This window comes from Coregonus lavaretus (genome assembly GCF_964263955.1).
Source record: "Coregonus lavaretus genome assembly, contig: HAP1_SCAFFOLD_8411, whole genome shotgun sequence".
Taxonomy (NCBI): Eukaryota; Metazoa; Chordata; class Actinopteri; order Salmoniformes; family Salmonidae; genus Coregonus; species Coregonus lavaretus.
This window is the reverse complement of record NW_028163913.1, coordinates 3,240-21,144: the sequence shown is the minus strand read 5'-3', so window position 1 is coordinate 21,144 and position 17,905 is coordinate 3,240. Positions and strand designations below refer to the sequence as shown.

General features: G+C 45.5%; 1 protein-coding gene across 1 annotated transcript; it reads right to left on the bottom strand.

Annotated features, from left to right (window-relative positions):
• Positions 1–3,698: 3,698 nt before the first annotated feature.
• LOC311117670 (lipopolysaccharide-responsive and beige-like anchor protein) lies at positions 3,699–17,612 on the bottom strand (the record flags this gene model as incomplete). The annotated part of the gene is made up of 4 exons (XM_084192602.1): positions 17,566–17,612; positions 11,311–11,451; positions 8,506–8,625; positions 3,699–3,851 (listed from the first exon to the last, which is right to left on the bottom strand). Coding segments are annotated over exons 2-4 (291 nt in total), but the record flags the coding sequence as incomplete, so codon positions are not given.
• Positions 17,613–17,905: the final 293 nt, after the last annotated feature.

Here is a 17,905-nt window from a genome sequence, read left to right as displayed (position 1 = left end):
GTGGAGGGTTGGTGTGGAGAGGGGTGTAAAGGGGTGGTGGAGGGTTGGAGAGGGGTGTAGATGGGTGGTGGAGGGTTTGGGTATAGAGGGGTGGTGGTGGTGGTGGAGGGTTGGTGTGGAGAGGGGTGTAGAGGGTTGGTGGAGGGTTGAGGTGTAGAGGGGTGGTGGAGGGGTTGGTTGGTTGGTTACTGCAGAATACTGTCAACACATCTACAAAACTTCAGCACACAAGATGCAGCAGCAAGATGCAAATACCAAAATAAATGGCACTAGAACACATTGTGTTCTCCTTAACTCAATTTAAAATAAATTAGGCCTACATCTTCACATATGGACACTAATACAGGCTAATTTCACAAACAAAAACTCACACACCACAAAAACATTGCACAAGCTGTAGACTACACACACACACCACTACCTTTCTCCCTCATGCAAAACGGAAAAACAACCTGCCATTTTACGTGGCGCTACAATCCTTCACCGTGTGGAGGTTTAATGGCCTTCCCAGATTGGGCTTTAATTAGCTGTTAATCATCTATGGTGCTTAACGAGCATAGCAGCTCTGGCACTCAGTCTCTCTCTCCCTCTCTCCACTCCCTCCCTCCCTCCCTCCATCCTGCTGTCTATGACTGGTGTTGCTGGGCCATTAGGAGCAGACAACGAGCTAAAGAGCCAAACAGCCCCATTAACTCCTTCAGTCCGCTCATCTCTCTCTCCCCCTCTCATCTCAGCCTCTCTATTTCTCAACCCCTCACTGCTCATCTCTTTCAGTCTCCCGCTGTCATTCTCTCTCTCTCATAATGTTACAGGAACCAGCTGAACCCTCTAATGCCAGCTATCAGTCATGAGGGGAAGCCCAGTCCGCCCCCCGTCTCTCTCTCTCTCTCCCCCCACCCTTCCCCAGGGTGATGGGACTAAATTCCTCTAATGGTGGCAGTACGTGAGGAGGGCCTCTTCTCTAGAATGAGAGGGTTTATGCCCAGGAGCGTTCAAGACACTCAATGTTCATTACAGATCAAACTAACTTGCATTCCTTTCTCTTTCGGTGGACATTCTCCATGTTATTGGAGTTGTAATTGATCTTGTGACACACCTACGTGTTTTTGATACAATGTCAATGTCCTCCTCTGTTTTTTTCTACAACTGTAAAGGGAAACCTGCTGTGACATCTAGCCTACACACAACACAGTCTTAAAGAAATGGCATTTGAAATAACATTTAGCAAGATGGAGAACAATATCTTTCATTGTTCTCCTGAGGGACAGTCTGTCTCAGTAGCTCCAGGTGTGTTGGCCTGTCAGATATTCCATTACAGCTGGGGAGTGGGGCTGTTCTAGACACCACAGACACACTACTGACAGCTCTGTCCCTGTGGGCAATAATATCTGTTCCGTCACCATATGATGTCCCACTGGAACACATCAACTAAAGGAACTTCTGTTCCTACTGAGGTATTATTGATGGGAAATGCATTTAGATGTCCAGACAAAAGACGTGAAAACAGATAGTTTAAACAGATAATTGAAACACTGCTCTTCATCTATGCAGATTACATAATTGTTTCTATTGAGAACAACTGATACTATAAATTGTTGAATTTGAATGTAACAAAGATTACCAAAATAAGTAGGCAATGAAATTCAACTATGGTTTGATCTACTTCCAGTGTGTTCTCTCACAAAGCCTTGAGCCTGAGATCCTGTGTTTATTAGGAGCACCTCAACCCATCCCCTCTCTCCACCTGTTCTCTACTCTACCTGCTGAGCTGCTCTGCTGTGCAGGATGGATCAATATCGGCTGGATTGGCACACAGTGGAGGAGAGAAACAAAGTGCTGGATCGATCTGCACTGTAATGGTGTGTGTGTGAGGCTGTTTTAGGTTGGGCATAATTGCCTCTGCACTGGAGGGGGCAGAGCACCACGGGAATTACAGTGAAGGGAAACGAGACCATTACGGATACAAAATAGTTGAATCACAGCAAGAAACATATTTGATTACCACGCTCAGTGATACTCTATGGAAGAGATCAGAACTTAAATCACATTGGGAGTTCCTGCTATGCTTAGCGGTAGGGGGACCGTTAAGATGTGCTAAGGACATCTGAGTTTCATGTGAAGACCCCTTCACTGAATCCCCCCACGGCTGCAGTCAGACAGTGTCACAGAGCAGTGCACCTTACAGCACTGCCAGTTAACGGCAGTCAAACTGTCAGCCAGCCAAACGCTGCCCTGGTCACTAACTAGCTGTAGGCTCCAGTGGTCCGCCTACCTACAGTACCATCTGCAGTAACAGCCTGTTCTATAGATCATCTGTCCACTAGACAGTAGCACACTGTAGATCAGAACAGCAGGACACACACTGCTGTAGCAGAACTATGTCCAACTGTCCAATCACCACACAGCCAGGCCATCTGACTGGGGATAGCATACCCAGCTGGAAGGAAATGTGGGAAATGCGTGTGTGTACATGCTTATGTGTTTGTGTGTGTGTTTGTGTCAGACACAGGTCTGTCCATCTGTGAGTGTGTGGCAATGAGTCTATGCGCATGTGTGTGAGTACATCGACGACAGCAATGTGTGTATGTGTGTCTGAGTGATTCCCGAAACAACTCCCCCCCCCCCCCCCCCCCCAAAAGCCATCTCTGTGGCGTTGGTGTGTCACACCTCAGGTTGTGTGATTAATGACAGGGGCTGGGTCCTATCAGCGTCCTGATTAACATCACGACACAGGTCACAGAGCACAGCCTGATCACCACAGCACAGCCTTCCCTGTTACCTCATCAGTACTCATTACCACCACTGGGCAGAGACTGGAGAGAGGTCGGAAGTATCTAGGTCCTAAAAGACATGCCAGTAGTAGTATCGTCAAACCATATGGCAGGGCTGGACAGCTTGATGGTTACTAGCTCTGCAATATGTATCTGGGAGAGCATCTCAATCGTCGGAAGTGGTTTATGTGAATCCTTGTTTCGGGAAAGGAGAGAGGGGAGGAAGCCATTAGACTATTTGAGACGTTCATTATTTCACAATCTTCAGCGCAGTATTCTCAACGCAATGGTTTAAACAGTTTGAGCATGACACCACAAAAGTATGGAGCTTTTTGACCTTCTGGAACTTCTGAAACAGGAGAGAGGAGATATCTAATCTTGAGCACAATCTCTGCTGCTTCTCCGTGTGTGTAGGAGGCGACTGCAGTCACTGCGGTGCTATAAAACTATGACAGTCATTCTGACATCAACTAAATATACACAGGTCTAGTGTGCTTGGGGACAGGAGGGAGAGCTCAGAAACAGGACACTACATCATCCTCCTCTATAACCCCTTGGAAATGTGAGATTGCTTTGCCAGCAGAGTTACCAAAGACAGAGACATGTCAGAGGAGCAGGAGGCTCAGGTAACAGGAAGGGAACGGCGCTGGACAGGAAATAACACTCTCCCACCGTCTCTTTTCATTAGCATTTCCTGCTAAACTAGCCTAGCATGGAGGAGGGGTAGGGACTTGACAGGGCTTCAGAGGAGTGGTTTGATAACGTGTGAGGAAGATAGTGCTGTGTGTGTGTTTATGTGTGGGTGTGTGTGTGTGTGTGTTTATGTGTGTGTGTGGGGGTGTGTGTGGGTGTGTGTGTGTGTGTGTGTTTATGTGTGTGTGTGGGGGTGTGTGTGTGTGCATAACTGCATATGTGTGTGTGACGTACCAGTCTGTTGATGCGTACAAACTCCTCGGGGGTCTTGGCCCACGGCGGCAGCTCTACGTCAGACACCACAGTCCCATCATCCATCACTCCCAGGCTGTAGTTGTTGGCGTTTACAAACATCTCAGAGAGGTAGTAGAACTCTGGGATCAACTCCTGGACAGACAGACAGACAGACAGAAGAAGAAGTGGGACATTAACGCCCAATTCACACTATAGAGGCAACCTGAACCGTACTTTCACAAAGTGCTTTAATGTTCATGTACTGTTAGTGTAAATAGTACATTCTAGAATAGTTTTGTCTAATATTTGTTATCAATAAATGAACTCTTTTAGTTAATTAGGGAGAACACTATTACAGTAAGCCATTTTCTAATTTGAATAATACTGCTAAGATCCTCTGAGATAAAAGCCTCCAGTCCCAGTGTGTGTTACACTACACTAGAATATGTGACTACAGAGTATCCACATCATGACAGCCAGGTATAAAGAACAGGGGACTTTGACCTTCAGAGTGTGAAGCTACAGTTTACAGAGATAGTTAATTAACAGAAAGAAAGACAGAAAGAAAGAAAGAAAGAAAGAAAGAGAGAGAGAAGCCACTGTGTAAAGTACATTTAGAATGCAAGTGGAGATATGAGTGTGTGTGTGTGTGTGTGTGTGTGTGTGTGTGTGTGTGCGTGTGTGTGAGCGGAAGGTCCTTTAATCTGGGACTGCCACTGTCGTCCCTCAGACAGCTAGTCAGACGCTAGTCGCAACACTTGAGCTGTGCCATTACTCATGGAAATTACATTTCAGACTGCTCATCTGCTGCCTGTCTGCTACCACACTGCAGGCAGGCACTCTGATAAAAGGCATCAAAACCTAGTGTGTGTGTGTGTGTGTGTGTGTGTGTGTGTGCGCGCGCGCACACTGGGGTTTCCAATATGATATTCTATTTTCTATTCTTCTCAAAGGATGTTATGTAGGAGTAGAATGAACGACAGGCCACAGAACTCACCAGAATGTGATTGTGTGTCTGTGCACAGTTTAATACTTCGTTATAGAATGATGATATTGAAAGATGGGCCCAAAAAACATTAACGTTTGTGTAAACTGAAGAGCTCAAATGTTAAGACCTTGAGGATATCAACTTTTGTTGAAACCGTGCTTCATTTCTAACAAACCATAGCTCAGCCTCAATGTGTATGAAATGCCTTCATATACAAAGACATAAATGTTTAGATTATGGGGTGAACCAAAACATATCCTGATAAATCTTTGCCATCCCGCAAACATAAATAAAACACTAATGTCGTTAGGAGTGTGTGTGGGCAAGGGTAACTAACTGGCGAGACTGGTCAATGTAAGCATGTGTTGAATTATCCCAATTCCTGGCGGCTCCTGATATGTTGAAGTAACAATAGCATGACACCAAATGTAAATCGAGTGCTTAATCAGCGTTCATCTCCCCCTTATGATATACTGAACCTACCAGTCAACATAACGAGTGTCAAACATTAACTACTGCCATATTCCACAACAGGGAATTGAACAATGGATTTACGCATGGACCGAGCACTCGTATTTCAAAATGATACATCCAAAGCTAGCATATGACAGATACATAAACAGAGCACCACAATTATGAAGACTCAAGCCACAATAGAAGTATAACTCTTAATTTTATTCCACTATAAAACAACAGCTAGTGAGTGAGTGAGTGACTCCTAATAAAATAGCCTGAGGAGCTGTTGTCTTGTAATGTCTCCTGGGTCGTGTTCAGTTATAATAATAATAATAATAAATAATAATATGCCATTTAGCAGACGCTTTTATCCAAAGCGACTTACAGTCATGCGTGCATACATTTTTGTGTATGGGTGGTCCCGGGGATCGAACCCACTACCTTGGCGTTACAAGCGCCGTGCTCTACCAGCTGAGCTACAGAGGACCACAGTTGGCACAAAGCGTACGAAAACAGAGTGAGATGGGGAGGTACTACTTGTCCAAAACGGAACTAGTCCAATAAGGAACACTTGGTTTTTTTCAGTTGCAAAACGTTTTGCTACAGTGTGTGTAACCCTAACCCTAATGAACACAACCCAGTTCTGTCTGACTAGAGTTGAGCCAGTTAAACCGTCTCCTGGGAAGTGTACAGTTGACACAAAACGTACGAAACGGAGTGCCTAGGTTTTGCTACGGTATGACTTAATGAACAAGACCCTGAACTCTTTGACAGAACACAGTGTGACTGGGCCTGCTGACTGGTCACTGTACTGATGGACAGAGAGACAGAGACAGGGTGACATTCTGACATCAGGGATGACTAGACCAGAGTCAACACCCATCTGTCATGTCCTTGTCTTCTTGTGACACGGCTGTGTATGACAACCTGACATGCAAATACATAATGGCAAAGAGGCTACAGGTAGGAGTGGCTGGGAACTGGTCAGCGCATGTGATCGGATGTTCTGTAAAGGCTGCACGCATGCATGCACATGCACGCAAAACACACGCGCACACACACAGAATCCCTGGAAGACTGTCTATCAATCCATCAATCAAGCTCAAACCTGAGAACAGTCCTCACTGCGTCCAACAGTATGGAGACAAATACATGATTAGACAGGAAGCCAGTGAGTTCACTTCCTCTAGATGTGTTGTGTGTGTGGTAACCCGAGGCATGGGGCGGTAGCTAGCCAGGGAGACACCCTGTGTCAGTCCATAACCACATATCCAAACCTACAGATGGACCTGAGGGGAGGTCAGTCAGGAGAGAAAGAACCAAGCACATGTTTGGTCATCACTACCAATCCATGTCATACTACCATGAAAGCTTCAGAGACTACTGATCAAAGGTTCAAACTAATCCTGATTTCTACCCTCCCCACGCTGCCCCGCCTCCTCCCCCCGCTGCCCCGTCTCCTCCCTGCCTCCTCCGCTACTTCAGTCAACCTTGAATTGAACCTTTGGCCCATTGGGCCCCTTCTCCACTGGGCTTTGGGTCTATGGCAGGTCAGACCAATCCTCATCTACAGTTTGGGTCTCTAAGGCCCCAACCCTCCTCTTTAACAAGTGACCCACGCTCTTAAAACATTTATGAGTACAGGCAGCCATCTTGTTTCAAATGTAGACTTGGCCTGCTCTTTTGGCCTGGGTCGGGTGGAGTGGTGGCTGGGGGAGTTGGAAGGAGTTGACGGTTGATTGCACTTTGCCTCCAATGATGAAACATATGGCTCGCATTACCGGTAACACTTGATTGCGAAAGCCCAGGGAGAGAGAGAGAGAATCTAGTCTCAGTCTAGACCTGTCACAGTGGATCAACCACAAGAGCTCCACTCTACATCAAAACACACAGGTCCAGGCTCAACCCTGCACTCAATAACACGGCTTCCATGTTGAGTTTAGTTTAGCTCAGTCAAAATAACCTTCTGGTGACTTTCCTCGCATGGATGATCTCATTCACCTTGTTAACAAAGAGGAGTTACAAATGAGATGTATCAATTTAGCATGCTAAGTATACCATTTAGCTTTAGCTTCAGGACTATTGTAAGAAACTCTAAGAACCCCTCTATTCCTTCTGAAGGGGTAAAAGTCTTAGTGTGTTTTGTATCCCAGTGCATGGAGGGGTGATAACAGGTTAAAGCCCCCAGTCCAGTCTGTCTGTAGCATAGGAGAGACTGTGATGACCTCCGGCCACAATCCCCTGACCCCGCCTGACCTTTTGCCTTAGCCCAAAGGCATCGCTGTGTGTATGTGTGTGTGTGTCAGTGTGTGTGCACTGTTGAAGTGTACGAGGGGGGAGGGGGGCCTGGGGCTGCGGCCCCTGCAGTGACCCGTGACAGGACAGGATTGGGGATCACAGAGGCTGGCCTCTGACCACTGCAGAGCAGGGGCCACTGCACATAATGGTGGGACCAGGGCAGAGAGTTTAGCAGAGGGGTGAAGCGGGGTAGCCCCCCGTATTTACCCCACCTTGTTAAGAGGGGCCATGGGGGGTGAGGGGTTGAAGGGGACCACCGGCCCCCGTGCCGCCACCTCAGACTGGACAAATTTACACCAGGCCTCCCCCGGTCGACCCCATGGAAGCCGGAGGCCTCGTAAAATGGCCGACCTTCAGTTTGAGGTCAGGTTTTGTGGAGTGGAGAGGTTTTAGATGTGAGGAAGTGGGGTTGTTGTTTTTAGCCCAGTGTGTTTGTTTGCTCATTTGATTAGCCACTTTCTCTCTCCGGTGATGAGAGGAGGGGCATTTGAGAAGGCTTTAGGCTAATTCAACGAAAAGGGTGTAATTTGAACGTTGATTGTTTGGAATATGTTTGGAAGATAATGTTGACATTTGACCCCCTAGCTTTGAAGAGCATATTAAGAACATATTCTTATATGCAAAATCTGATACCACTATCTAAATCAATAGATATCCATCAATCACAAACAAACTAAAATGTGTTTATTTCCACACAGAAAACCATAATTTTATCAAAACACTTCTATCACAACTAAAAGGTAACCCGTCTTTAGAGACTGATACCATCCCCTCCTCCTATGCTAGTATGTTCCCTGGCTCCTGGGGTCTGGACAGTGTTGGCTTCTCCTCACACTGGGAGGCTGCTGAAGGGTCTGGAGGTGTTGAGGGTCTCGGTGTGTGTGAACTTGTGTGTGAACGTCCAGAGGAGTGTGCAGACTGCAGAGGCCCTCTCTAGCTGATACACTGTCTGTCTTTCAGCAGCTAACTCCACTGTGAGGAGGCGGCGGCAGTGTGTGTGTTTGCGTGTATGTGTGTGTGTGTGGTATTTGGTGTGTGTGGCTGTGTGTATGTGTGTGTTGCTACCTTGACGTCGGACGTGTCTCTCTGGCAGTTCCTCCAGGCTCGGGACACGGAGGAGAAGGTGCGGTCAGCGTGGTCAAACTTCCCTCCCTGGAAGTTGAGGAACATGGTGGTGAAGGGTTCCTGGAAAATGAGAGAAGAAGAATGAGAGAAGAAGAAGGAGAGAAGAAGAAGGAGAGAAGAGAATGAGAGAAGAAGAACGAGAGAAGAATAATGAGATAAGAAGAACGAGAGAAGAAGAACGAGAGAAGGAGAGAAGAGAATGAGAGAAGAAGAACAAGAGAAGAAGAATGAGATAAGAAGAACGAGAGAAGAAGGAGAGAAGAGAATGAGAGAAGAAGGAGAGAAGAAGGAGAAGAATGAGAGAAGAAGAAGAAGAACGAGAGAAGAGAACGAGAGAAGAAGAAGGAGAGAACGATAATTTATCCACATATCCTGCTAATGGTGTGCTGTGACGCTGTAGTGTACATTTGAGAAAAAGGAGAAGAGGACATGACAGTTGACCCCACATCCTCATGATTAAGTTTTTATACTATAGAAAAAGTAGTCTGAATGTGTACACTGAGTATACCCCCTCAGAACAGCCTTAATCAGTCAGGGAATGGAGTCTACAAGGTGTCAAAAGTGCTACATAGGGATGCTAGCCCATGTTGACTCCAATGCTTCCCACAGTTGTGTCAAGTTGGCTGGATGTCCTTTGGGTGGTGGAACATTCTTGAAACGCACGGGAAACTATTGAGCGTGAAAAACCCAGCAGAGTTGAAGTTCTTGACACAAACCGGTGCGCCTGGCACCTACTACCATACCCCTTTCAAAGGCACTCTTTTGTCTTGCCCATTCACCCTCTGAATGGGACACATACACAATCCATGTCTCAAGGCTTCTTTAACCGGTCTCCTCCCCTTCATCTACACAGATTGAAGTGGATTTAACAAGTGACATCAATAAGGGATCATAGCTTTCACCTGGTCAGTCTATGTACTGCAGTTCAATGTGTATATTCCAATAAATAATAGCATTTTATATTGCCTAAAAAACACTTGTCTTGCAACAACACTCAAATCTAGCATTACATTTACGTAAATTGCTTTTTAAGGTAATATCTTACACCTAATACCCTTAATGCAATGGCGACAGATTGTCTGACTACTTGACACTTTCTTGTCACAAACCGCTGAAATTAACTAAGTGAACGGCAAGCGTCACTGTGTGACTGTAAAGCCTATAGAGTTGTGTTATTGGTGCGTTTCTAATCACGCTTAAATCTTGCTTGTGTCGATCAATAGACTGTCCCTCCGAAACAATAGCCCCCAAGTGAGAAGGACACAATTACCCAGGCTAACGCTACTACGACGACACAGGAAATGACATGGACAATTAGGACAGAGACCAAAATGACCTCAGAGGAGGAGTACTGATCAGTTTAGCCTTTTAGATCATAATGAATACGATAATATGGACAGGGGGGGACCTGATTCTAGATCAGCACTCCTACTCTGAGATGATTTGAATACAGGCCCAGGCCTTTTAAGGTCTGTCCTAGTGTTCATTTGGTCTTCCTATCCCGTCCACACGTTGACACTTGAATTGAAGGGCTTTTGGTAAAGTGGATTTAAAAATAAGCCAGCAATAAGCCAGCTAATGATGTGATGGGATCAATGGTTGTTTCCATAGGGAGCTACTGGGACAATTACAGGACAATCCAAGGGCTCTGGGAGAAGGTTAGAACCCCTCCCTCTATGGTAGAACAGTCCCCCGTAGTTGGTATAGAAAGAGTGATGGTATCTAATATTGGCTGTATGAGGGTTACATACAGAGATCAATATAACAGAACACAATCAAAATGATCACGTGGGAGAAAGATAACTTAATGAACGCTTTAGATTGAGTAGTTCAGCAGCAGACGTAAAAAATGATTACAGAATAATAGCCCCTCACTAAACAAAGCTAAATTCAATACGTATTGCTGAACTTATTACAAATAAAAATCATTTCAGAGTTCCTCTTATGTTGCAAAGCAGACACACAGAAAGAAAATACGACACATGATGAATTTTGCTTCGGCGTGCTACTTCTCTGTTTTACGAGCAGCACAACATGTAAATAAATAACCATGGCGAGCCAGGGACAATCCTCTGTGCATAAGTTTGCATGTAGATCGGGCCTATATTTCACTATGACATAAATCAACCCGACTCTTTATGCGTCCGTGTCCAATTATAAAACAACAATTAGCTGCAATGAGGTGTGCTCCATGTCTAATGATGAAGATTTAGTAAATATTTCAACATGACGGGTTTGTGGCAACTATAATGTATTCATTTCTAAATGTAATCTGTTTTTCATAAAACAGTGACAAAAATTTAGGCCTATTTTCTCATGTTTTACATGAAACAGTTGATATAAAATCCTATTCTATACACATTTTTCGTGGTGGTATTTAGTATTTTCATTTAACCTTAAAATGTACCAGGTTGAACCATTGAGGTCAAAAGAAGTCTTTAGCAATGTTAATGTGTCAAAAAGGCAAGTTATCTTTACAAGCGAGGCATTTTATTGTCACATGCACCGGATAGGTGCAGTGAAATGTGTTGTTTTACAGGGTCAGCCATAGTAGTACGGTCACCCCTGGAGCAAATTAGGGTTAAGTGCCTTGTTCAAGGACACGTCGACAGATTTTTCACCTTGTCGGCTCGGGTATTCGAACCAGTGACATTTCGGTTACTGGCCCCACGCTCTAACCGCTAGGCTACCGGGGTGTAGGTGGGGTGGATATAGTTTGGGTATAATTGGGGGTAGGTAACTTACGATGCGCAGCAGCCACATCTGGGTGAAGGAGGAGGTGGAGTAGTGGGTTCCGTAGTGGAACTTGGGCACCTGGTCGTCCTCCCAGGATTCATAGCGGTCGTTGAAGAACGCCGCCCTCTTGGGGTTCAGGGCACCAATGGGCTGTGAGGAGTAAGAAACGTAAAATGTTATTACAACGTTATTACAACAGAGAGACTGATAGACAAAAAAATGGATAGAGAGATAGAGATAAAAGATAGAGAGAAAGAGTGACAGTACAAAAAGAAGAAATAAACATTTTATAACACAGTACATTGAACTCTTTTAGCTTTCAGAGAGAGCAGACATTGCTTCAAACCCAGGGCATATATATTCAAATGATATTGGTAACCTTTGTGCATTCGTCGAATGAATATTAGATGCTGTTTTGTTTTGAAGATCAATCCATTCCAACAGAGTGCATTTCACTTCATAGCCCTGAAACACAACCCCCTGCGGCTAGTCTGTCAGAGAGAACGAATGTGTTGCGATGAAAGGAGGCCTAGGAACATCAATAGCAAGGGCCGGGAGGTTCCTTTTTCCTTTTTTATTAATCTGTAGCTAATACACTGGTCAGGAGACGCAGACGCCATTGTGGGTCTAAAAAATTGATCAGTTGCATTAATTTTCCATTGATCTCAGAGAAACCAATACCCGCCGGAGCCTGGCTTATTATTTAAATGCTCATTTTTAGAAATCACTTTTTTACCCATTACATTTTTATTAGTCTTTTATTAGCCTCCTCTTCATCCCTCGCTCCAAACACACCTCCTCTCTGATCAATGGTAATGGAATGATGGCCTTTTGAAGATGAAGCACTGGCTGGTGGATCGATAGGCCCTCTCTCATATCATAGTGCTGTCATGGGAGGCCTCGTCCAGGCAGGGGAGAGGCTATTGATCTGATGCTGCTGTTACTGTGTCGGGTGGGTGTAATGGTGTGTGTGTGTGTGTGTGTGTGTGTGTGTGTCTGATTGTATCCAAGGGTGCACCCATTCAAGACCGTACCCAATTACCTTCCTTATACTCGAACAACTGGAAAAGAACAGGAACACACCAACACCAACACACACACCGCCTCATGCCGACACAGTGTGCTGGGCTATGCTGACAGTGACACACTGTTGGCTTACCCAGGGCTACTGGGGGTGGGAGTACACACACTGAATTATACAGTACAACGATTGGACTGATTTATTGCCGTAATAACCGTAGAGCTCATTAAAAAAAGAAAAGGCTGGAAGACGAATCTAAAATAAAAAGAGACTGAGTGCAGAGCAATGAGAGAGAGAGAGAGAGAGAGAGAGAGAGAGAGAGAGAGAGGGGGGGGGGGGGGGAGCAAGATAATAAAAGAGAGAGGGGAATGAGAGAGAGAGAGGCGAGAGAGGGGAGAGAGAGAGAGAGAGGAGAGAGAGAGAGAGAGACAGAGAGAGAGAGAGAGAGAGAGACAGAGAGAGAGAGAGAGACAGAGAGAGAGAGAGAGACAGAGAGAGAGCGAGAGAGAGAGAGAGAGAGAGAGAGAGAGAGAGAGAGAGAGACAGAGAGAGAGATCTACACTCTACATTGTTTACTGCTGTAAATTACCGCCGGGTGGAGAGCGTTGCGCGGCGAGGAGGGCGGTACAATAGAGCGGTGGTGACAGCGTCGTACATCAGGGCCGTCCCCGGTGAGGAGCGCCCTGATCGAGTGAAAGCCACCGATTGGGCTAATATGTTCAGGCGGTGCCTGCGAATAGCACTTTGACGAGCGGTCGGATAAATGAGCTGCTATCGTTGTTTTTAATTAGACTTTGAATGGGAATGAGATTAGAATAAGCAATGGATGGAGTTAGATAGTGTTACTGCTTCAAAGAGGAGAATATGGGAGACTTTCATCTTGGATAAGGGTTTCATCTGTTGTTCATCAAGAATGTAGATTCGGTATGTGTTGGGAAATGGTTATTGTAGAATCATTATTACGCCATAGATTTGGCTTACACTTATAAAAGTACTATTCTAGCCAACTGCTACCCATAACCACTCAACTATACAAGAGGGGGTTGGTGATGTGTAATCTTTTATGTGATGCTAAATCCTCTACCATATTGGAACCAGAAGAAATGCATCATACAGTAACATGTCATTGTGCTGATATACTGTTAGCAGATCAAATAGATATTTATGTTCTCAAATGATTCTGATCACAGGCACAAATAAAATAATTCAACAGTTAACCGACATTAAATCTAATATCAACCGGATAATACTAAAAATCATTCCATACAGCAAATATATCTGGCTAAAAATGCTATCAAGATGAGCAGAAACCAGACAGTAGCATCTAATTAACCATTATAACATTACATCTCTCCAAATTATAAGGGTCAGCAATGGTATAACAAACTATACTGTTTCCTTCCACATGTTAGGATTCTTTGACAAAATAAATAGCTAATTTAGGAAGGCTCAGTCTAAGTTTTGCCAGAAAGCCTTGAGACATAAATCAAACCATGGTTTTGAGAGAACTGTTTATATATAATGTCCTATTTAAACAGTGAGAATGACGTGGTGTTGGAGGGGTGGGAGAAAACATATGGGACGCATCTTGAAATCAATACCCCATTAACCCCCTCGACGGTGCCAAAGTACGAGGGCCCTGGAACCGCTCAATATAAAGCTGCGTTATTTTTGCTACATTGCAAATACAGGACCCCAAACCTGTACAGGTCAACACCTCGTTCAAGCATCCCATTTCAGGAGTCCTTCCAAATTGCCTGTTTGAAAAGGCCTCACTGTTAGAGCAGGGGTGCGTCCCAAATGTCACCCTATGTCTTACATCGTGCACTACTACTACTACTACGGAGCGTCCAAAAGTAGTGCACTAGATAGGGAATAAGGTTGTCTAGTGTAAGGCCGTGTCCTTATCGCGGTGACTACAATGTTATCTCAGGGCTGGGTTTCATGTCAGGCCGAGGTTAGAGTTTAGGATAACAAAGACCCCCGGGGTATGAACGGAATCGCTCTGACAGAAGGAATATAAATTTGAGAGGACATGCACTCACGCACGCACACACGTATGCACACGCACACATGACAGTGTGTGACACGCGGGCGTTCGTGGCAATTTCAGCCTCTCAATGTCACAGGGGTCTCATATGACCTGTTTCTATCAAAGCAGAGCACGACATGAGAGGGGGAGGGAGGGAGGACAGAAAAATTATTATAATTTGGGGGATGCTTATATTTGTCCTGTTACACACAAGTGTGTAATGGAAATGTTTTTTTTTTGCATATCCCAACTCCCCCTGAGAGACGCACAGAAGGTGGGGTCACGGCCAGGGTCGCCATTGTACAGCAACCCTGGAGCAATTAGGGTTAAGTGCCTTGCTCAAGGGCACAGAGACAGCTTTTTTTTATAAAAAAAATTTCACCTTGTTGGCTCCAGTATTCGAACCAGCAACCTTTCGGTTACTGGCCCAACGCTCTAACCTCGAGAAAAAGGAGAGAGCGAGAGAGAGCGAGAGAGGGATGGAGAGATATCAGAAGGGAGGGGGGTTTATGATGAACAAAACAAAAAGAGTAGACATTAGAGGAGGAGTATTGAGCGTCGGAGCGGCTGTCCTTTCCCAGACGATGCAGTCTGCCACACTCCGCTGGTCATACATTGATATCACACCGTGTCAACAGCATGAATAAAACTGCTGTAATAAAGATTGGTCCACCTCGCATCTCTCCTTCCTTCACTCCCTCACTCTTCAATGAGAATGGGGGGATAGAGAGAGAGAGAGAGAGAGAGAGAGAGAGAGAGAGAGAGAGAGAGAGAGAGGGGGAGTAGAAAGGGATAGAGAGAGAAACAGGGAGAGATGGAGGGGCAGGGAGAGAGAGCGAGAGCGAGAGCGAGGGTGACAAAAAAGTCTGCCCACAATCCCCTCTCCTCCTTTCCCTTGTTCTGTCATTCTCACTCTCTCTTCCCTTGTTCTATCTCGGCCCCTCCCTTCCTCTCTCTGTTGCTCAGTTTCTCCCTGGGGCGTTGAGGCTTGACTGAGCACAGAGGCTGAGCTGTCCAAACTCTGGAGGAAGAGGGGGATGAGGGGGGAGGGAGGAGGTGAGAGAGGCAGCTATGGCTGTCATGTGTCAGCCTAGTGGGCAAAATGAAGCCCAAATAAACAGAGCGAGGGGGGAGGGGTACACAGCCGCATGGTGGGAAACACCACACTAGGGAGGTAGAGAGAGAGAAACGGTGATGGGAGGACTGGTCAAAGGAGGACTGCTTGGAGGGCGGTGTTGATGTGTACGACAGGATGAGTGTATGAGTGTGAGTGTGTGGGCGTGTATGCAAGTCGAGAAGCAGTTATGGCAATGACAGTTCACAAAAAGGCCAGAGAAGTCTTTTCAAGAGAGCATGCATTAACTCCAGCTGAATCCATCCTCAGTCATAGCAAGATGGATGCTTCTGCATTCCACCACTGCCTCAGAATCCTTTGCCAGCCAGGGCAGACTTAGGCCAGACGCACCATTATAAGTGAATGGCCGTCTCTGTGTGGCTGTAGAGTGCATTACTTCCCAGGTATACCCTGCCTGTCCATTACTGCACATGCCTGTTGTTTCCTGTGGTCTGGCTGATTTATTCGGCCATTTTGGCTTAAGCCAGACACGGGCGCTCCATCATCTCACTCTCAAAGTAATCCTCTGTCCTCCCACCATTGGGCGCCATTACACACAATTAATGGCCGTTCTGGGGCCTCTGCGACTGGCAGGCTTTGGAAATGGGCCTTTTAAAAGTGTGTGTGTGTGTTGTGTGTGTTGTGTGTGTGTTTTAAAAGCGTAAGGAGAGGAGAGAAAGACATCTTCCATTGTTCTAAGCTTAATCATCAGTATGGAGCGGGGTTACTAGAGAGCATTCCTTTACTTCAGAGGGAGCGTCAGGAGGGGACTTGAGACTGTGACTTCAATTAGTAAATAATGGAGTTTTGCACATGAAGAGAAAATGCAATTTTAGACTTCTGTCCAGGTCAAATACAAAATGGAGTCTTGGTATTACATGACTTCCTCTATAGGTATGTAAGAAGTGATACCATCTAAGAGTACCCCTTTAACCTTACCTTATGCTTCCTAGTTGAAACACTTCGCGCATATATTATGACGACATTTTGTGAAGTTTTTGTGACGTTTTGGTGTTCGACAGCATTCTGCTTTTTTGTGTGTGTATGTGTGTGTGGGGGGGGCTGTTCAAGCGCACACATTTTTTTGGGGGGGGGCTTGTCGAAGTTCGGTATCCGAAGTCTGCGCCACTTCGTGAGGTGAAAAGGTCAACAGCAGGCATTCTTCAATTAAGTGTTTGTTGTCATTCAACGACAGACTAGTTAAAAAAAAAATTATATTCTTGAGAAATACTTCACCAAACATCTTAGTTAGATGAAAAAAAGACCTCCTCTGCAAAAACATCAAAATGAATTACAGATTTCTTGAGTTATCTTAGATTAATTCTGACTATTTTGAGGAAGTGTACTGGCTACTGCATCTCAAGAGGGACAAACAGTATAATTGACGCTTTTTTCAAGCCAATGTATTTTAAGGTAGTATGCGAGCACAGACGTTCACTTCGCCTAGCCGAGTTCTGCTAGGAGCAAACCGTATCTATGTACACGGACGCCTTTAGCCAGTGAAGAAAGAGAGAGAAAAAGAGGGTGAGGAGATAGAGAGAGAGAGAGAGGGTGAGGCGATAGAGAGAGAGGTGAGGAGATAGAGCGAGAGAGAGGGTGAGGAGAGGGTGAGGAGATAGAAAGAGAGGGTGAGGAGAGAGAGAGAGAGAGAGAGAGAGAGAGAGAGAGAGAGAGAGAGAGAGAGAGAGAGAGAGAGAGAGAGAGAGAGAGAGAGAGAGAGAGAGAGAGAGAGCGCGAGAGCGAGAGCGAGAGCGAGAGAGAGAGAGAGAGGAGAGAGATGTTCTTTCTCTCGGCTGTGTGTTGTACAGAGATGGCTATCAGCCCCCAGTGATTAAAGAGGCATCTCACTAAACTATGATCAATCGCAATTACACAGCCACTAATCAGCTGTGTGTGTTACACAGCCACTAATCAGGCCAGGGGAGTGGGCAGTGATTAACAAACAGCCTGCTAACCATTCCAGCCACAATTCCCCTACATACTCCCTCATAGCCTACAACCTTATAGGACGTTCTATCAGCGCTGACTAAGCTAGTGACAGAGAACATGTCTACAGCAACGCGTCTCTTTCTTCTTAAGAGCGCGCGTGTGTGTTACCTTGGACAGGTCTCTGTAGTTGCTGGGCAGGGTGAGATCCAGGTCTTCAGTGTCATAGTTCGTGATGACCCAGGGAAGACAGGGTACTGGTTCAGGTCATTGTAGGTACGGCCTGGAGGGAGGGAGGGAGGAAGGAAGGAGGGAGACATAGGAGGACAGTCACAACAGTCTCAAATTAGTCAACATCATCATCAAACTTCTATCACTGAACATGTCTAGTAATCTAAATGTCTAGACACCAAACTCCCTTTTCCAATATATTTTTGCTAACTCTGAAGAATATGAAGTAAGAGGAGGAAACCATGTTGGCCAAACAGAGTTTACAACATTTACATCATTG